General features: G+C 34.0%; 2 protein-coding genes across 6 annotated transcripts in view; one reads left to right on the top strand and one right to left on the bottom strand.

The window, feature by feature from the left end:
* The window catches only part of FAM227B (family with sequence similarity 227 member B), an 81,703-nt gene that overhangs the window by 629 nt on the left and 58,795 nt on the right, over positions 1 to 22,279 (top strand). The window contains 9 exon segments of the mRNA XM_085234194.1: positions 348 to 440; positions 2,058 to 2,307; positions 2,953 to 3,017; positions 3,366 to 3,410; positions 4,859 to 4,942; positions 7,025 to 7,090; positions 7,092 to 7,126; positions 10,323 to 10,396; positions 10,927 to 11,058. Of these exon segments, the coding sequence (XP_085090320.1) occupies positions 390 to 440; positions 2,058 to 2,307; positions 2,953 to 3,017; positions 3,366 to 3,410; positions 4,859 to 4,942; positions 7,025 to 7,090; positions 7,092 to 7,126; positions 10,323 to 10,396; positions 10,927 to 11,058 (802 nt within the window). The 5' untranslated portion in view covers positions 348 to 389.
* Positions 16,199 to 22,279, bottom strand: part of FGF7 (fibroblast growth factor 7) — a 29,082-nt gene continuing 23,001 nt past the window's right edge. For all 5 annotated transcript variants that reach the window (XM_010717427.4, XM_010717428.4, XM_019619460.3 and 2 more), the window contains exons 3-4: positions 17,863 to 17,966; positions 16,199 to 17,387 (exon numbers count right to left, since the gene is read on the bottom strand). In XM_010717427.4, coding sequence (XP_010715729.1) covers positions 17,193 to 17,387; positions 17,863 to 17,966 — 299 coding nt within the window. In that variant the 3' untranslated portion in view covers positions 16,199 to 17,192. The remainder of the gene's footprint in view (positions 17,388 to 17,862; positions 17,967 to 22,279) is intronic.

The raw sequence follows: 22,279 nt of genomic DNA, 5'->3' as shown, positions 1-22,279 counted from the left end.
TGCGTTGCTTCCAATTTATAAACAAAACTGGGACATATAAAAGCAGAGCAGACCTACTTGGTGATGCAACTTTTAACATTTTTTTCCTGCATATATTTTAAAACTACATAAATGATATAAATATCTTGCTACTTTGCATGGATATGTCTAGAAGAGAAGGGAAGTTCTGCTTTTATAATTGTGTCTTCTTTAGTGTCTTTCTCAACATTTAGGAATGTGATTCTTATGTTTTTTGCAGAAATGACTACAAATAAGCTGTGTATAAGCTACAGTGATTACCTTAATTGTAAGTTTCAATAATCTAAAGTTTAAATACGTGCTTATATGTGTTGTTTTATGAATTTCAGGGCATTCTGGTGAGAACAATTCTTACTGTATGTCAGTCGAAAATGGAAAAGCCTCCTTTGACTTTTGAAGAATTCCTACGATCTCAAGACTTGGTGAGTCTGACTGCTTGTTATTTTAATAACCCATGTGTACAGTGGAGTGAACATGCAAAAGTGGGGTCATGAGCAAAGCCATGTAAATATAGAGAACTGAGTTTGAACATGGCTTGTATTTTTCCTAAGCCCTCAGGCATTGGAAATTAAGAGGTTTGCAGCAATGGCAGCCCATCAAGAGTGGCATTTCTGTTAACTTCCTTTTTTCAGAAAGGTAAACCATGGAGGAAGTGTTTGTCTGCTGTACAGCACTTTTGTATTGTTGGAAGCATGCTTGAATGATGACACTGACCCAAGCTTTGTTTAAAATATTTGACCAGACCACAGCATTACTAACATAACACAAAGTGCTGAACCCTAAGGCAAAACGTGCTTATGAGTACGGCAGGGTGAACAGCTAGCTACTTTTGTTTTTTAATGAGGTTGCTTTCTTTTCTTGTACTGGGAAGCATGTTAAGGGAAATCTTTCAATATGCTTTTATATTTTCACAAATAATTTAATATAATGTGAATACTAACGATTCCTTGAAATTACATTATTCTTGAAGGAAACAAAAAATTTCTTTTGACCTGCGTGCATAATTTGCAAGTATTGACTCACTCAATACAGAGCTATGAGGAAAATAGTTCCTCTGCACTGAACCAAAGCTTTTTATCTCATGTAAACAATGAAAGAAAAACATTTAAAAATGTTTTGTGAAGTGGAACATTTCATTATAAGAATTTAATTTTTACTTAAGGACAAATTATTTGAAGAAAGAATCTGATATAAAATTGGAAGCGTTATAATTTTGGATGGAAACATTATAATTTTGGATAATATCAAAACAAAATATTAATATATTTTAGTTTTTCACTTGGTTTTATTTGCTTTTTCCTTTTCTATCCTGAAATGCTTGTATGTATTGCTGGTTTGCTCTTCATTTGATTTGGCAGGGAGAAGGGAGAGAATCATTTGTTTTTCTGTCCAGCTATTATGGTAGAACATGTCCTCGTTTTTCAGCTATATTAGGGATTTTAAAAACAAATTGATCGTTCCATATTAACACCTATAAAGTTATTTCAGGGAAGTAACCAATTTGATGACTGACTTCAAATGACTACCATTGGTTTCAAAAGGTTGTTCAAATGTTTAAGCTACTGGTTTTAATTCTTCACTGAGCAAAGACAGTTTCTTCTTATGCTTCCAAGGCTGTGCTCAACAGATGGAAGACATTACTGTCCTTTCAGAGAACTTAAATTGCACATGATTTTATTTGTCTCTTTAGAAACATAACAACCCTTTTTTTCCCTAAGTTATCTCTTTTTCTAACTAAAAAGTTATAGTCCTTTTAATTGCTCTGCATATGCTATAATGGGCCTCCTTGGCCTATTTCTGTTTCTCCCTCTTTTTGAGATGATATAATCATCTCTGAATGCGGCACATGGAGCAGCAGGAAATTGCAGTCTATGTTAGTGATGTTGCCAAGATCTGACGTTCTTAAAATGTGTAAGTAAAACGTGCTTATACTGGTATTACAACTCTTCATCCAGAATAAATTTCACAGGTTACCAAATTTAATCTTTCCATTTGTATCCCATTCAGAAATAATTATTTTTGATGTGTACTGATTGCAGAAGGACTGGCCAACATATGTCGGTTTGGATGAGCCTCATTCTTTGGTGGATAACTTAAGAAAAGACTGTTCCTTCAACGCTGTCTCTAAGAGGCTGTATGAACATGCTCCACTGACCGTCACTTCGCTCTCAGATTTGGAGAAGAGAATGAACACATGCCTTATTGAACTAAAGAAACATGCTGAAAGAATCTTCTCATTACAGTGCGGACCAACGTCTCTAGAAGAACAGCTAATTGCCCCTGAACAGAGTAATAATCATTTCACATTTTTAAAGTAGAAACTGTAGTTAGAAAATGAGAAAAAAAATCCTAGTGCCTTCAAAAGATGTACGTAGCTAGTGATTTCTGCCTACTTCTTGGTAACAGTGTAGAGTAATAGAAAAAAAAGAAAAGAATGTAAACGTAGATAGAATTTGTAGGTTTAGAGTTTGCAAAATTCCAGAAATTTAAGTAAACAGTGCATGTTTGAAGTTTCCTAGGTACTACTTAAAACAAAGATACTGTCCCAGAGAAGTGTTTACAACTTTTCCTCATTTGCAAGTATGAAGTGTCAATTTTATAATTTAAAAAAATCTAATAAGCTGAAGTCCCAGTTCTGGCTAGATCTTAGCAATGTTTTGTTTCAGACCTAACAAAGTGTCTATTGAAACGTGTTCTCCACAGATCTTGGTGTTATAAAGTAAGGATGAGACGTAGAAAGACAAAAATGGTGATTTTCAAGTCTTCCAATCCTTGCAGTAGTGCAGTAGGATGATGCAGCATCTTGTTTTGTGCATGTATGCATTTAGACATAGTTATGGATAAATTAAAAGTCTTTGTCTGATTAGACCTTTTAGTCCATACAATCATCAATCCAGATTCTATTTCTTGATAAATTTGCTAATTTTTTTAAAGAGATTCCTACTGAGCAAATTGATTCAGAGCTTCTGACTTGGGAAAGTGAGACGAGGAAAACAAAGGTATGTTATGTAATTATGTATTTTTAGTTCTCTTTGTGGGTTAGATGAGGAAGACAAAGTTTGCAAGTCTTTTCCTTGGATCGAGAAGTTCGATTACATTTACCTTTGTATATTTCTGGGGTGGGGAAAAAACTAAACAAAACAGCCACATTTGAAGAAGTATTTTTTTCTTTTTATCTCTAAGGGTATTTTGTAATATACATCACATCAAAGTCTCAGTTTTAGATGGTTGCTCTTAATCTGAATCACACTCAAAGTTCATAGTATGAATTTTCCTAGCTGAAAATATTACTTATACAATTGTGTGAAATAACCTTTCTTTTGAATTGTGAACTTACTAACTTCCAGGTTGCCAAACGCATTACTGAGGAGTCAAAGGGTGGAAATGTAGAGGTGAGCTTTATTGTGTTAATTACATTTTTAAAATTACATGGCATTCTTTCTTATAAACGTGTTCTGAGCTGTAAGTCAAAGAAATACTTCTGGTACCAACCCAAGGGAAGAAAAACTGAGATTTATTCAAGATTCAATATTAAATTTTCTAGACTACTTGAATTTAGGTGTACTGCATAATGGAAATTCCAAATAGAGTATATATATACTGGATAGTTTTATTCATTTGATTTTATCATCAACTATTGGAGTGTCATTTGTGACTTTCCAGTAAGGAAGGGGACTTGAAGAAAAGATATCTGTCATAGTTTGGAATATCTTGACTCTGGTATGTCTTGAATGATGGTTGGATGCTAAGTGCAATCAGGTTCTTTTTTTTTAATATTAATGTGAATACTCTCAGAACTAAGACATAAATTACTAATAAGCTCGTGAGTTAATATGCTGAGTGATCCAAAACTTAAAGGCCATACTGTATTTGTTATTTGGTCTATTAAAACTCAGCTAAAGGTTCTGTTAAAGAAACTATTAAGATATGTAAACGTAACAAATTCTTTGTTAGATTCTTGTGGGACATCTTGGAAGTATAATAAATACAAAGGATGGTTGCTCCTTACGTATCTGCCAACGGGATAGATTTTTCAAAGAGCTTGTGCAGTCTTCATCTTTGAAAATTTCAAGACCATGCAAGATAAAGCCTTGAGAACCTGCGCTGGTCTCTCTCCTGAGGTCCCTTCCAACCTGATTTAGCCTATGCTCCTGTAATATTGGTATCAGTTGGTAAGAAACCAAGTAACTATGGTGGTAATACAGACAATGCACATTCTGCATTGGACACTCCAGGCTAAAGAAAATAGCTTAATTTTAAGCTTACATAGCTTAAAGAAAATAACCTTAAATAACTCAATCAGCTTATTTCAATCCAATGCTACTCACTAGGTAGACTCTTACACATAGTGTAATGTTGAAAGTCACTGTATATGCTGTATGGCCAGTCAGAAGTTTGTACTTGACTGGAAACTGATTCAGGAGCAAATATGCCAAATATATCCAACATGGCCAAGAAACAGTATCATCTCAAATTGAAAAAAATAATGTGTATAGGCTAAAAGAAGCAAAAGCCCAGCAAGTATGAAAAATTGAAATGGGTTTACTCATTCTTTCTAATAGAAAATATTTTTTTGAGAAATCTCTCAAGAAACAAAGTGTGTCAAAGATTGAAGTGACCATTTCATGTACTTTGATAGATTTAAGGTAAAGAAAGAAAACAACTACAAAAGTAAGTACTTTTGTAAAATAGAGTCACCAGCTCTGTTGAAGAATCCTTTGTAGGTTTTAATTTAGAAAAACACTACTTATATGTTTGAAACGCTGTTTTCTCAGTGCAGCATTGCAAAGGGAATGTAATTATCAGCTTTAGTTACTGAAGATTTTTCTTTTCTTTTTAGAGCTGTAGTTACCCTGGTTTCAAAAACCAACTTTTAGAATTATGAAGACATTTGGAAGCTTCAAAACTTTGAGACTTAGCTATAAAAAAATGATATTGCCAAGTATGTACTCTTTGCTTCAATATCCTAATCACAAGCTGCCAATAAAGAGTATTGCAAAATATTTTGACTCATTCATCTTTGTATGTTCCACTTTCATACAGGTTTTAGTATCACTATTAGCATTGATTGAAGTTACAAAACTGCCAGATCTAGGAACTGTTAAATTTTAACTCATTATTGTTGAAGAATTCTTCTAGCTGCCCTGTCCTGTGTCCTGCAGTTGGCCAGTAGTTAAAGCAGTGAAACAAATAATGTAACATTCATATTAAACTTAAAAAGAATTTCAAAAACCAAGCAAGCCCAGAGTTACAATATAGAACATGTAATTTTTTTTTACAGACTCCTTGGCATATGTGTTACACATCATGTTGAATTACATGGGTTTTCTTGTTTGCTTTTTTACTGTGTCACTGACTACTCATATCTCATAGCACTCAGGGAATGGTTGAACATTATGCATGAAGAGAGATGATTGCCTGTAACACCTCAGTCTAATTACTGCAGGAATTGTAATCTTGTTTAAGTATGAATTTGCAGCAAGTATGTAAAACACTTGGATGCTGTTATGCAAATGAATTCCAGATTAATTTCTTCTGTGTGATCATACGCTCGTACTCTGTAGCTGGTGGGCATGGACCTCATGGCTATGAAACTGATCTTGCATTAGCATATCAGACAGGGCCTCAGCGCACGTGCTGCTACTATGTGCTCGTGTCTCTCACCTGGAGACATAAAAAGTGAAGATATTCCTTATTTCTTTCATATGATCACAGAAGAAAAATGAAGACAGTGTTCAGGAGCTTCTCGGTGTCCTGTTAATTAATGGCTCTTTTTCATTAGGCGAAGATTTATTTGATATTATGCTAATTCCTTCAGTACGTGTGCACTCATCTTTTGCTACTGATGAGGGATCCTTATTCTATCTAAAGCTACAGCTTTCACACCTGCATCTGGACTAAATGAGCCAGGAAAATTGCAGTTGACAGTTTGAAGTATTATTGTAATTGTAACCTTTCTATTCTAATTTTCTACTTATTTCAGTGGGAATTAGCAGTGTCTTGAAATTCTTTGGTTACTTCATTAGCAGACAAATGAGAAGGCATAGTCTTTTTTTGTGTGGCCAGTACTTTAATCCATGGTTGAAAAGATAGGGATAATTTAGAGCTATGTCTCTGCTGTCTTTGTCATCAGCCTTAGATGGTGATCTCTATTCCTGTAAGCTGTTAGCTGACCCAGGGTAACATTTTCCTTGGGAAAGTCCATTTGTGGAGGTGACCCAGTGCCACTGCCACCACTGCTGAGATGCACCACTCACTGCCTCGCTGCGCTCACATCCACTGTTTTGTCTCCATAAATGTTCAGCAAGTTGGTAAATTTTGATGGGTTTAAAAACTTTGCCTATTTTTGCTTAAATATATGCAAACATACTCAGATAGCCAAGTTACAAGTGATATCAAAATCCTTTTAGCACTTCTGCACTGGTTGAGGAACAACTTTGAGTCAGTGCTTGTGTCCAGATGTCAATGGAAGTTTATCTGGTGCCTGTATCTGCTTTGTTGCTAGGATTAGTTACAGTATTTGTGCTCTTGCATTGTTTTAATTATGTTAAAATTTAAATGCAAGAGGCGTGATTTGCTGCCTTATTAATTTTGTGTAACTTAGTTTTTGTGGTTTTAACTCTACATATTTAAACATTTTGTGGTAAGTTTAGTGAAAATTAACTAAAAAAAACCCTCAAACAGAATAAAACAAAAAGCATTGAAGAGCTGAGAGAGTTGTTGGTAACCAGCAAATGCAGATGTGTCCCCATCATTACGATGACCTAATGGTGAGGTGCCCAAAGAATCTGCTTTTGTTCTCAGTAGAAGCTGGACATTTCTCTGCCAGCTTTTTTCCTTCAGTATTTCCTCAATCTGAAGGAAGGCTCCCATTTTCTTCTGGATTGTGTTCCAAATGAAAACCCTTGCACTTCCTATCCTTGTCTAGTTTCAGTTTGTTCTGTGGTTTTAAGATTTTAGAATTGCAGCACTCAGCATAGTAAGTATTTCATTGTTGGTTTGACAGAAGGAAGTTCTTGAAGTCTGGAGAAACTTCTTTCTCTCAAAATTATCTACTGCAGCATTTCAGGATTTTTTTTTGGTGCTGGTTCTTCCAAAAGTTTAAGGGGTATAAATGAATTTGATGCATTCCTAGGTCTGTTATTATCAAAGAAATAAGCTACAGATTCTTCAAGTTGGTTGTAGACGAAGACCAGAACATCAGTTACAGACCCAGGACTAACTGCCAAATAACTTTAAACAGCAGTAGTAGAACACACAAACAGCTAATTTAGTTAGCAGGTTTATACCACGATGCCTATAATAAGCATTTAGGTCAGAATTGTTTGTTTTACATTGCTTACTTTGTGTATTGATGCTAGGACTTGCATAAGGTATGATTTTGCAGTATTTAGGTTAAGAATATAGATTAAAAATGTATATATTCTATTACCTCAGGTGATCACTGTGTTCTTTATTAAGAAGAGAAGAAAAATATTGAAATGGTCGGAGACTATGGTTATATACAATGGCTTTGATTCAGTATAGCACTTAGACTCCATCTTAATTATTGGCTGGTGCACCACATATGCTTCAAATAATAGACATTCTTAAGTATGATTCTGAATCAGGAACTACTGCAGTATACTTAAATCTGTCAATACAGTTAGAAGAAAATATTAGAGTAAGAGGTGGAATTATTTTAAGAATATATTTCAGTATTGTTTCTTGTATCGTCAGCACCTCCCATAATAGGATACATAAAGATGAGCTCTGATAATCTCATGCATCTCTATTTTGGCTCACAACAGTATATGAATTCATGTTCATGCCTTCTTCTTGGGTTCATGTTTTGCCCTTTGAAGCCTGATCAGGAAGATCACAGTTCGACAGAATTACAGAAGGCTTTGTGGAGCTTTTTTGTCTTGTTCCCAGGGATAGTAAAGATGGTTGTTTGTTTTTTTTTTTTCAGTTAAATAAACACTTAGTAATTCCACTGATATACAGAAAGATGCTGTATTTGGCTCATAAAAGTATTAACATGTCACACAAACAAATTTACACATATCCAGGTTTGGCTGCACAATGGAGCTGCATGTATGTAGAAGAGAGAGGGCAGTCAGAAATATTGAGGGAATCTAGAAATTATCACTTCTTTGTCATGAAGTTGATTTTCTGGCTCACATAATGTGTGAATAATAAAACAATGTTAAAACATGAGAAATTTCTATATTTCTTGTTTTTAATTAGCTACCATGATCAGCTCAGTATCATTAAAGAATACTTTATCCTAATTTTAGGCCTAAGTGTCTTGTTCAAAGTACAAAATTTGTTTAAATCACTGCCCTCCAATTCCATCTTAACTGGGAACTCTGATATTGGCTAAGCACATTATAGAGAAGTGCATTCACTTGTTGGTACGGCTGCCTAATGTTTCACACAAGTAAGAGTAATAAAACACTATTCTTTTTTTAGAAGAATGACTTTGCAATTACTGCACTTCACTTGAGTATTTTTACATGAGCTAAAAATATTGTAGTATGAAAGCTCTTTTCCTAGCTTTGTTAGATACAGCGTTATTCTTGTTTTGGCAGGTGTATCCTGACTGTCACAAATACTTTACATCACTTTCTGTGAAGTGTTTCCTGAATTCCTTAGAAGATTTGATGATGATTTTATGGACGGATTGGTAGACTTAATTTTTCAGTACTCCCATAGTAGTAAAATACATTATTATTAGTAAAATATAATGTAAAATATAAAAAAAATCGGTACTGGAAATGCTGTTGTCAAAGCTGGCATTCTGTGCTCTGATCTAGTAATAATGATGATGATACCAACATCTGTATTCTGATTATTGGCAGATAAATATGATTAAGCATTGTAAAACAGTACTCTGGAAAGGAAGCTGTCTATCTCTGGCATTATTTCTCTTTTTTTAGTCAAAAAATAAAACTGGATTTGACCTTTCAAAATGCTTTTGCCAAAAATGTCTGCAACATACTTTAATTGCTAACCTGTGCTGTATCAATGCCTTGGCAATCTAGTTTAGTATTCTGTTGTCAGATGATACTGTGGAAGCATTCTGCATTCTAATTCTTTACTTGAGCAGTAAGATTAGCTGGGCACGACCTTCCAGTGTGTAATAATGATGAAGTCTTGCTGTGAATATGAGAAATTTCAGACAACCAGATTACCTTTTTATCTTTCTATTGTAATACAATTTAGTTACAGTTTTGCAACTATTTCTGTATCAGATGATTGAGAATTAAATATTTTTCCCATTAAATTAAGCTATTTCTGGGGCAAAATCCTCATATGAATGTTGTATTAGAACTATGAGTGTAGTGAGAGCTCTGATGTCGCTGAGTGTTTCAAAGCTTGTGTGTCTCAGAGTCCAAGTGGGTGGAACTGATAATCTCTTTAGAGCTGGTAGTTATCAGGATAATGCTGAAAAGAAAGTATAGTATTTTGAAGATTATATAAATGCTCTAATCCAGTCCTATTATTGCTTTACAGCAGTGACCCTGTTCTGGAATAGCTCTTGTAGCTGTAAAATACTGAAATACTATAGAATTAGCCAGTGAGGATGTAATCACATCTGGAGACATAATTGAACTGATGAATGCTGATCACTTCAGTGCTTTCTTTGTGATACAGTATAGAAGTTTTTATTTCTATATTGTTAAGAATCTACAGTAAGCACATAAATGCAGTCAGGATAGAAGTCATATAATTCAAATAAAGTACAAGAAAAACTGTATTAATTACTGAGAAAGCTGCTGAACATAGTAAGCATGGGTTGCTTCGTAGTTAAACAGAAGACTAGGAGGTCTTCCCCTCTGTTTATTTGTAGCTAGCATTGAACTTATTTCTCTATTAAAAACCCCAAACCAGAAGAAAGGTATAAATATGCTTACAGGATTCTTGACTGTACCTGTCCTAGAAGTTTCCTTTGGAAATGGCATTACCATTAAATATCACCATGTCTTTATAGTGTTTATGATTCTTAGATCATACACGTTATTTAGTATCCATTTCAAAACTTAGATTTAGAGCAGATTTCTATCTTTAGTTCTCGTTTATTTAGATTTCATGGCAATGTGGAATTCATTATCTTGTATGTTGAAGCTGATTGACAAATGCAATAGAAATATGTTTTTGAAGTAGGCACAAAATACAAAAATATTTTCTCAAAACCTTTCTCTATGTCAGTCAGTGTTTCTTGAGCAGAATTTTCTTTTTAGTTACAGACAAAGAAAATTATGTATAGGAATAAAAATACCCTGAAAAATCTAATTTGGAGAAGGTTTACATATTTCAAGGTTATATGCAGCAAATCTCAAGCGGGCCTTTAACTTGAAAGAGTTGCATAAACCCGCAGTAAAGTCTGTAATGTGTAAAAATAGATAATGGATAGAATTAACTGAAATTTAGTCAGACTGAAAAAAAAATCCTGAGAAACAAGGATATTGCTGCTATGGCAGAGATTCTGTATCTGCATGAAAGTTGCAGTGTGGGAGCTGTGCAGAATTCTACTGGAATGAATACTGAAAGCCACTGACTAAAGTAAATTATGTATTGCTGCCAGAATAATTCAAAACCTCACAAAAAATATGCAAATGTATTAAATTACTGGAATTGGAAGAACCACAAAATAAGGATATTTATCCATGTAGAAAATCAAGCAGAAGTAGAAGGGAGAGAGAAAAAAAATCTCTGTGAAGACACTGGTTGAGTTTAAATATATGAATATAGTTATTTCAGTTACTGGGCTTTGTTCCTTAGCTTAAGGTTGACCATAAGCATAACACTATTTACATTGGATACAAGAAAGAAAGTAATTTTAATTTAAATTGGGATGAATCACAGGGCACATTTCAAAGTAAAATCAGTATTTTTCTAAATTTTATTTTATTTTTTTTTCAGGTCTAAAACCAAGGAAACATGTATGGAATAAATAGTGTCTTGAAAGCTGTAAGTTTACCACTGTAAATGGTAACAGTAAAGGTGCTACTGCTGACTTACCAACGAGTGAATCTGCCAGATCCACAGCAGCTCGTAAGTCTTGTAAATATTTTTAAACTCACAGTGCACGTTATGTTTATGCGTATTTTAATGTAACTTACAGTACGTTGCAAAATCTAATTGTCAACATAAATTATTAGTAATATTTTCACTTTAACTTTGCACAGAATCAAAATGTCATAGCAATTATAAATAAATGGATTGGTCATTTCCTCTGATCCTGTTAACAGCTATTCTTTTGGTATTCTTTCTCTAGCACATTTCTCATTTTCATTCTTTATTGCATTCTGTTTTCTATCTCTTTGTCTTCTCTGTCCTGGTGAATCAGATATTTGGCTGTATTATTCTATGGTGGTAGATGGCTGTCCTTTCTCATTGCTGCTATATTAACATCTTCCTTCACAGTTCTTGTACTGATGCTGCTTCTCACTTGCTCCCTTTCTGAATGTTTTGTTTCTTCAAGTTAGCCAGATTATGGTGATTATGGGATATGGTTTAGTGAGAACTGTTGGTGATAGGTGGATGGTTGGACTGGATGATCTCATAGGTCTTTTCCAATCTTGGTGTTTCTGTGATTATTCTATCTTCTATCATTTCTCCCATGTCTGAAGTTTCTGTTTTCCTTCCTCCTTTATTCTGCCAGTCTTTTCTTTCTACTCTTAGTCTTCCTTCTGTCCCCAAAGCTTTTCCAATATTTGCCTTTTCCTATCATTTTTTTCATGTGCTCATGTGATTATGTACTTTTGTGGATTTAGATCACTCCACCATGACCAAGGTAAGGAAACTTGATTTTTGTTGTAAAACAATTCAGAGGAAAACATCTGTGTGAAAACTTACAGATTTGCCAGTCTTAAAGATAAGTTGAAGAAAAAAATCAGAAATTCTTTAGTGATGGAATCAACCTGAATGGGGTAAGATGTCTGTGTGCAGATCCCCAGCCTCTGCTGTTTTCAATGATACTACTCTGAGAAATTTTCCCAACAGTTATGTTAAATGGTTAGGAAAAGATAGAGGCTTCTCTCATATTTATTAATGTTAAGGAGAGAATGTTTGGAGTATGATGTAATCAGGAAATCCTAAATCAGTGAAATAGTACAGAAGTATCAGAGGCAAGGAAGTCTTCTAGCAAGTGCCATCATTTCCCCACAAACTTGCTCTTGTAATGTAGATGCGAGACAGCTGTGTGAATGTTTATGGGTGCAATGCACTGAGCAACAAGGAAGAGTTGCTCTTGAGAGCTCACTGAAGGATTTGTTCTCTACAAATGAATTCTTTGCAGAATCTGTGTGTGGATTGGCTACACACCTCTGTGGCTTAGTAAAATGAACTAGTTCACTGTCATTATATACTGCCTGTTAGCTTTCCTGAATAATTTTCCTTTTTTTTCCTTTATTAGTTCTTTTCAAGTATAATTGAAGGGGAAAAAAAAAAAGAACCAATGTTTCTTTTAAATTGAAAGTCAGTGTTACTCTCTTCGTGTTACAGTCTTGGAAGGAAATTCTTGTTTATAAAATCCATTTTTTGTTTGTTGTTCTGTTTGCAGTACAGGTTTTAGAAACAGAAATGTATTATGTTGTGGAAGACAATCGTCAGAGGAACATTTGGGTTTAAAATATAATATGCTTTTACAAAACCAAAAACCAGTGGAAACATTTGCATGATTTTTATAAATTCCAATGGTTTTCTTCTGGTATAATCATGTTTTCTTTGCCTTTTGAAGTTCAATCATTACAGTGTTTTGCTAGTACATGAAAAATAAGTGTATGAAAATCAGTAGAAAGCGGTTATTTGCAGAGCAGGTTCAATAAATCACCTCAGTTGTTGGTTATTATAATAACACTTCTGGCCTGAGTTTATTTCAATGACAGTACTTTTTTTGAAGTCACTAAAGCTATTGTGGTCCTAATGCTTCTTTGCAAAAGAAGATAGAATGACTTCTTTTTTCCTATGAAATATAATAAAAGGAGAAGCCTTTCTATTTTAGCTTTCCTATTATTATCCTATTCTGCGCTCTACCACAGTGCTTTAGGCTCTCAGGGCACTCTCAGTTTTGTTGAATAGTCTCTTGTTCTCAATTATGAATACTGAGAAGCTTGCTACTTGCCCAGATCCTTTTTGGTGTGTAATATCCCATAAAATCAATAGGAAAAGGGTGTATAGGCAAGTTAGCTGTCCATGTGCTGTATCTTACACAAGACTTGAGCATCTGTGGTTTCCACATGTTCAGTTTCGTCTGGAGGTCTCATGTAATGTTGCTGTGCTATGCAGTAATATTACGGCAACTCAGACATAAACAAGGTAACTTCGTTAGCAAGCTTAAACACAGACAGCAATCTAATCATGCCAATATGGTGTCCTGTGTTGTGACTGAAATCACTGTGAATTTAGGCATAAGTTCAGCAATATCCCCCCTGCTGACTTGTGCCCTGCTGAGATTATTATGGTGATTTAAAACTAGCATGGAAATATGTTTAATGTATTAGCAGCATGCGTCAGGCTTGTACCTCTTTTACTTACACAGGGAGTAGGACTTTGACAGTGGCTTTCTTAAAGTTATGTGTGACATTTATAGCAGAACCAAATTTCAAAGGCCAGTAGATTAATCATGATAATTCAGCAGTCACTAGCTGATGACTTTATGTCTATCAAAACCAATGCTGTCCATCGGTTTTATAATAAATTGTGAGAGAACTGAGACTCTTCAGCCTGGAGGAGTAGAAAGTTGGAAGGCATCTTACCCATATTTGTAGAAACCTGAAAGGAGGATGCAAAGAAACTGGTGCTAGTCTCTTCAGTAGTGCTCAGTGCCGGGACAGGATGTGCAAACTGAAACATATGTTCTATCTTAACACCAGGAAACCCTTACTGCTCTGGTGACTGAGCAATGGAACTCTCCTTGGAGTATCCCTCTTTGGAGATCCTCCAAAGCCGTGTGGATGTGGCTTTGAGCAGCCTGCTTTAGGTGGCCCTGCTGAGCAAGGGGTTTTGGACCAGGGGTGCCTTCCAACCTCGACCATTCTTTCATTTTGTGATTGGACTTCAGTTTGAAAACATTGTAAACTTTGTGCCAAGTATATGCATTATACTTCATTCTCATCAGGAAGTAATTTTCTCTGAGTTTAGTTCTTTTTTTCTTCTCTATATTATGAATCAGTCTTGTCAAGTGCCAGGACTCTTAGTAAAAGTATTTCATAATGAAAGAAACCTACTTTGGTAAACTAGCATCTACCTTCTAAACAGAGTTGGAGAAAACCTCCTATTTTTTACATCTGGAGTGTAAGCAGGTTTAGAATTGTCTGGAATGCTTGAGATTTACAAGCTAGCTTTCCTCAGCCAGGTATTGTGAAGTCATTTACAGAGCTCAGGTTTTAACACTTGGTGATTTTTAATTGCTGTATGACTGATTTGCAAATCACTCAATTTGCAGTCAGTTTGGTTTGCAAATTTTTCTAATCAAATTCTGTAGTTCTATTTTATATAAGACTGCTTAAATGTTTCTGGATTTCTGCTTAGAAGATAGTTCTAAATTAAAGGTATTCTCAAATTTGATACACTGGATGGATCTTATCATGCTTTCTGTTAATCTTTTCCACTCAGTACTGGAATAGAACAAATTAGGATGTGTTTTAGCCTTTAAGACTGTTCGTTAAAGTGCCAGAAAATAATTGAAGAGAAACCATGAAAAAAGGGAAAAATCTGATTTTTTTTCTCGATTACAATTCCTACATTGCTAGGTCAGCATAAGGAAGGTATTGCAATGTGCTAGCCTGTATGACTCTGTGCTACTGCAGGTATTTGAGCTTGGACATCTTTTCATGAACCATTTACCTGTAGCCTATATGTCAGATATAACAACAAAATGTAAACCAGCATTGGTTTACCTGGTAAGGGTGGTAGTATAGAAATCCATTGTATAAAACGTAGAGCAGTACGTGCAGATTACCTTAGGGACTCAAGAATTGACTGTATGCTTATATTCTTGAACAACACAATCAAAAGATCTTTAGAAGAACCTATCCGTATCCAATTCAAGCACTATTTTGCGTATATTTGCATATGAACATACATACTTGCGCACAAGTTTAAACTTCAGCTGAGCTTTAAAACACAATCTTTGGGAGATTTTGCTCTTTCCATTTTTATTTCAAAGCTTCAACTAAGCTAATTTGTATCTAGAAACTTTTGCTAGTATATTAATGTTAATTGTGAATAGGAACTTTATTTCAGTGTTAATATATTCACAGAGAAGTGCAGACAGTTTCCAGCAAGAAGTATTCCTTGATAGTACAGTCTGTTGTTTTCCCTGAACAAGCAATAGATCAAGCAGCAGAAGCACAGTGAATGTTTACCCATGTAGTTGTATTGACAAATTTTCTGCGTGGTCTGGTTCATATCTACGCTTCAATTTGTAATAATACTTAGTCAAACTCCACAACTTCCAAATTATAGTATTTGATAAGCAAATACTGTTAAAGGATATGTATATATTTCTTAAAGAGAATTGTTGCAGGCAGTTCTGTGTGAGTGCAGTTACGAAGAAGGTGTCTCAATATGTAGAAAAAAAAGATTGTGTCTAGATACCTGTGCTGAAAAGTAGAGCACTTAAGTCCATTAACTCCACTTGACTCCATCCCAAGTTGGTAACAATTGTGCAACAGCTGTTTTGGCTAAATTTTGGTGATCTTTGAGCACAGATCACAATGCTGAGAAAACTGGTAGGCAAACTGAACAGAATGAAGTAACTTTTCAGTCCTGTAGGGCTTACTTAAACACTTTGATACCTAGGAAAATAATGCATCTCTTCTTCATCGCGTCACGTGGATCTTGGCTGGTCTTTCATTTCAGATTAGTCATATGGATTCTTACACTGTTCTCTGAGGATCAGTTCCACCACCTGAGGATTTATTCTGCAACTTTCTTTTACCTAGTGTGACTCTGAGCTGCTATTAAATCAACTTGAGCGTGTGGCAAAGATTTTTTATGTTTTTGCATTGTTTCCTTTGAGATGTCCGTTGTGCGATTTGCTGCAGGCTGTCGTTTTTGTCTGCCATCCAACGTATGTTGGCAAGAGGGTTGTGTACTAGACTTTGTGTCTGGTCACAGAAAAAAATTCATGCATCTCAGCCAGACCATTTTGTTATTCCTTTAGAATTAAAAGCATATGAAACAGATGCAGCTTAATAAGTTCTTTTTTTTATATAAATAACATTTAAATAACTTAAAACAATAAAGTTCAAATACAACTTAAAATAAAGTTTAATGCTGTAACAACAGAAAAAGCATGTATAAGGTTGGAAAAAAAAAAAAAACACAAAACAATATTAAAAGCTGTATGCCCTAACAGGAATTATACAAAAGATAGGATATGTTACATAAAATACCTTAATATGTCTGAATTTTTGCTTCGTCGTTATATAAATTGTTACTTTGTGAGAAGTGAGATGAAGTATGTTATTTATTCCTATTATTTTACATACACTATTTTGAAACATCTTTTAGAGCAGCATTAAGTATTTGTTTCATTAATAGATAGGAACATTTTTGTAGTAGAGTAAACTTATTTTTTCCAAACTAACTCTTTTATCTGAATGCAACAATAGACATTTACAAGATTATATATTTTTCTGATCATATAGTTTATGTATAGGATATCTGCTTATTGGGGGAAGTATTTAAAATACTGCTCAGCCTCCACGCTTACTACTGACTTGATAATCTGACAACTCATTCCAGCAGCCTTAAAGTCTGACATATTTTACACAACATTATCATCTGCTTATTATTATTATAGCAGCCATATTTAAGAAGCAGATTGTTTTCTGTTTTTTTTTTTGTGTGTGGTTTTTTTCATTTAAATTAAATATTATCAGATAATCAAGTCATGACTTATTCTGTAGGGTAAATTAATTTAAGAAACTACCCAGTTAAAATGACTAAGATAATGATTGTACAACTCTTTAGAATTTTTTACAGCTTTTAGTTAGGAAATCTGGTTTTGTGTATATTTTCAAATCTTTTCCATGAAGTCTCTTAAAAATAAACATAAATGCGCAAGTCCAGCTTGTTCAGTTTCTCAGTAGTATTCCAGCCTCTCTTGATACCTTGTCAAATAATCTTCTTAAAAATAATCTTCCTGCTGGAACTAGTTCTGTACAGATCATGTATGATTAGGATATTGCCAGAGGAAGAAAGTGGGATGCTCTGTGTTCTTTCTTTGTTTTTTTACCCTTCATGGGAACACCTTTGTGGTTCAATGTAACAAACATCTCTTTTCCTTTGTGTGTCCATTTTGCGGAAGCATATGTATTATAGTGGTTTTCTTCAATTAGTTCTATGAAGTTGCAATCCTCATTGCATACTTTCTGTTGAGAATAAATAATTTAGAGTAAAATTAGTACAGGTGTTTTTTAAATGCAGCCAGAGAATACTCCCCCCCAGAGACTGGGGGAGATGGGAGAAAAAGGTTCATCACACAAACTACATATTTTTAATATTATGAATATTAAACAAATTGATATATTGGTAATAATCAAATAATATTATTAGCAGTGATAACAAATTATGTTTCTGAAACCTGAGTATTGAATACTTCAACTTTATATATTCCCTGTTAACGTTTCACGTTTTAAAAAAGTACACAAAGTCCAATAATTGAATTTTCAAAGCGAGTATGAAAGTCATACACACATGGGATACATTTCAACTTTTTAGGACTTTATTTCAGACAAACTATTTCACACAGAATATGACATATGTTTTTAAGATAGTTCATGATGTTTGTTAGGGAAGTTAGCGTGGTGGTTGCTTACATGATTGAGGAGAATTTAGCTTCCATACCTTTCCATAGAGTCTTCCTGACTTGTTCATTGCTAGAAAGTATTCACTTTCCACTCCTTTGATTGCCACTATTCCAACTGCCACTGTTCGGATTTCTAGAATACCTGCAAATGTACACAAGAGAAATCACACTGATGCAAAATATCTGTTTTCCAGTCTACCTGTATGATTTATTTAAACTGTGCTTATTGAAAATCTGTATCTGCATTTGTTAGGAAAAATATTTATTTCTTTATTCATGTGAAGAAAGGGCTAGATTTAAAAAATTTTTGTATGTGATCATGACTGCACAGAGCCACTTACAATTTGTATGATGCATTTTAAATATCTACTGAAATTGAGATGCTAATATAAAAAAAATTATATTTTCAAAGAATCAGTGTATCTTAGAATGTATCAGACTCTGGGTTTCATTTAGAAGAATTACATCTGTAGCCATCAAGGTTCAAAGAATTTGTGTAAAGCCTTTATTTTGAAGACAAGTGTAGCTGTATCACAAATGAACAAGTGTAAACCTTAGAACTTGCAAGTGATAGGAAACAGACCACTGCATCCTATGTAAGATAAAGTATTCGTTTGACCTTTGTATGTTTTTATGACTGATAGGAATGGGCAAAGATACCTGTATTTGAAAATAATTAAAAATTGCACCAAGAGCTTATTTATTTAAAACCAGAAAAAAATTAGTGTTTTTCTATATATTTCTGTAATATTTCATCTGACTGATGTGTATTAGCAGTAGCTTTCTGTAGTCACTGAGATACATTTAGGTTACTTGCAACGTAAAAGTATATTTAGGTTAGACTAAGGTATTAAGGAATGCCAGGTTGTTTCCGAGCTTAAATGTTACTATTGTTTTAAGCAATGGTTTAGATATACATTTCTGAGTTTGAGATGTTTTTCTCCATATTGGGTCACGTACAGAACTTTATGCAGTAGTGTTTATATTGTGACTTGTAGGAAAAGGAATCCTTTACAGCCATTTCAACTATAGGCAGAAACCCAATAGCTAAGCACAGGGAGAGCAGTGAGGGAGGAGAGAACTGTGTGAGCTTGTCACCTAAACAGTGGCCTTTCTCTTGAACAAAACCTTTCCTTTCAAATTTGTATTGAGTCTTTTCAGCTACCTCACATGATAATATTTTTGTCTATAGTTATTTTTAAGAAAGCATAAATGTTGCTGATATTTCTTTCCCTATACTTTCTCTATATCTTAATATTTTTTGCTTTCTTTTCTTTCTATCTTGCTTTCTTCCCTTCCTTGATATTACTATTGTATCAGTCCTGACCTGTTATTACTTTTTTTCACTCCCATTTTCCCCATCAGTAGATCAGTTACTTCTTCTCTTGGTGCGTGCCCTGCTGGGCATTCGTTTCTCTGAACAGCTATACTTCTTAATGTAAGCCAACTTCAAGTAAAACTTTCAGAATTCTTTGAGAAGTTTCACTGTGCTGCAGGCCTAACAACAATTCTTACAAAGGGCAATTCTAACTGAAACTTGCAAAAATTATATTAGCTTTCATTTAAATTTCACTTGAGAAAAACCACAGCGAGGCTGAAAAACAGATGAACATCTGCATCTATGCAAACAAAGAATATGAGAGTGGAAGGGATCTCTGGGTCATCAAGTCCAGTGCTCTGCTAGCCTGGGAATTGCATCAGATAATTCTCTTTTCATGAACGCTGCCAATACTAAATTGGAGTTGCTGTTTCTTTGCCCCCAGTGTTTCCGCCAAAGGCTGTTCCAGAGCTTGTTTTATTTTAATGCCTACAGACTCTGTAGTAATTTGCAATCTGCATTTTTTCAGCGACAGTTTATATCCATTTGTTCTTCTGCCTATGCTAGCCATTATCTTAAGGAGAGGGCTTTTTCTTTTTTGAAGTTTATGTTTGAATTTTCTATTTATATGGAACTGGAAAAAAATGAAAGATTCAGAAAGAGTTTGTAAGACAAGTCATTCTAATAGAAATGGAGATTTCTTTGAGTAAGCTGCTGTTGGCTGAAGTTACAGGAGTAAGAAATACTATTGCTTTCAAAAAGGAAGTGCCAAAAGCTTTTGCCTAAGGCAATATTATTATTAGAATTTTTATGTTGTTTTAGCTTTTTTTTTTTTTTTCCTTTTTTTTAATGGAGTAGATATTGACATACTAACCTGTAGGAATTACTTTATTTCATTTTTGGGTATTTGTTTTTCTACTCTATACTCAGTTCAGATAGAAGTGTCTTTTATGTGGCTGCTTAACGCTATCTGAATAAAACTCAGAATAGTTTTCCAGTTGATGAGTTCAGGATAGAAATAAGGGAAGCAGAAAGATGTTAAAATCTTCTTGCACAGAAAATCTGAATGACAAACATTATATTTCAAAATTATATTCTGGACATTCTTTGAAATGACAGTGTGATAGATGTACTCAGAGATCATTAATGGGCTCTACGTTGTATTTGTTACAATTTGTGCATAAAAAGCCATGGATTTATAATTAAAGACAAGTTTACATTCATAAATTGTTATGTGTATATGATACTATTAGCTATATTATTGTATGCATTTCAAAATTGTAAGCGATTATGTGCCCCCAGAATTAGGGCTAGCTTCACATAAATATCATGTGACACCCTGACTCAGAGGTGATGAGACACCAAAAGATGTTCTTAAGTCTCTGAATGGCACGTTTCTCAAGTATTCTATCTATCTGTGCATCTCTCCATAAATTTTAGTGAAGGAATATGACATAAATATTCATGCAGTAATTGTCACATTAAAAATGTACTGTTGGCAACATTCAAGACAAAGAAAAGAAACCAATGAGAGTTCTTTGGAAACAGTGCTTGTATATTCATGATTCTCTTTAGAGAATGTCGTAGCAAATCACAGAATGTGCGTGTACTCATTTTTCTGTTCCTGCTTCTAGATCATTACTATTCTGTTGTGTCTTAACCAGTCCCCAAAAAAGAAATTTTCCCTTTCTAGCAAAGCATTTATTAGATTTAGGTCTCCAAGGCACCATTTCACATACGCTTTTTAACTTGAATCCATCACCAAGCTTCTCACTGTTTTAAGACATATGACTGAAATTCCTTAGCAAAGATGGCAGCATCTGGTAAACCTTTCCTTCTCGAGTCTTTGTCTCAGTAACTTATCTACTTGTTTCAGAAATCATTACTACAATTAATCAAAATTTTCAATTAAATCATATAGGGAAGGGAAATATTTCTAGTAAACTTTTGGAAAATTAAGACATTGCATATTATCTTTTGTATTGATTTCATTTGTTCTGTTCATTACAAGTGTCATGGACATTTAAGAAATCAAAAAGTTTGCCTTTATACAGAAACCATGCAAAGATGCTGATCAGGTTGAGAAGTCATATGCTGAAGGTTTATTAATTTATCTGTACCAGCACTACAGTTATGTGACATGATTGAATTTAGTGCTCAATATTAAAGGCCTTTCACAGACCAGGAGCAATGATTTTTTGAGTAATAATAAATTTAATATGGACAGAGTTTTCATTACTTTTTTAATTGCTTTACAAGTTGCTTCTGAGCACACAAGACATAAGGTGACCAGTTTTTCCCTCCACACATATTAAATAATTAAAGGAATCTTAATGCTTATAAGCAATGTAATATCACTGTGAAAACATCCAATAATCTTTTCTGTTTATTTTTTTAATATGCAACTTCATTTAAACACAAACTCTGACGTTAAAGAGATATGCATAATGAAATCACTGTTTCTTCAGATTATAATTTTATAATGTATATAAATACAAAAATGAATTTCTCTATTATAGCACCAGAGTAGGAAATTGCTAGAGGATATTAAAAAAAATAATAAAATAACATCCATAAAATAGAGAAAATGCCTTTTAGTTGTCTTTCCTTATTTAATTTCCATTCAGAATCTGTATTAAGTCAAGATATGAAGATACCAAGATTACAGTACATGGCATTATAGTTGTGTTGGTCTGTCTTTCTTTTCTATGTGTTCCTGATACTCCATTACTACAAGAGAAAGTACATGATGGCAAATGGATACTAAGGTTCTTTGTTGTGCATAGGAACTGGTCTACCAGCTAAGAAAGCTGTTCAACCAGAATTTTGGTCAACTGCATATATTTTCCATTTCTTCTGTCAGTTCTGTAATCATCTGTAACTGGTGATGCTTGCAAAAAAGATGCTGAGCAAAAATAAATCAGCATTTCAGTTGATATGGTTATCCTTATGTTCTTAATGTTTATAGTTTATAATACAGTTTTCATTATTACATTTAGCCAAGTCTGTGAATGAGATCTTTTTATAGGGCCTTCTTAGGTTTTCTTTCTTTCTTCTTTTATAAACTCACCTTTTTTTTTTTTCCTTTTTTTTGCTTTGAAATTCAGTACCGCTATTAAATCTTTGATAGGACAAAC

Source organism: Meleagris gallopavo, chromosome 12, assembly GCF_905368555.1.
Source record: "Meleagris gallopavo chromosome 12, MGAL_WU_HG_1.1, whole genome shotgun sequence".
NCBI lineage: Eukaryota > Metazoa > Chordata > Aves > Galliformes > Phasianidae > Meleagris > Meleagris gallopavo.
This window is presented reverse-complemented; position numbering and strand designations above follow the sequence as displayed.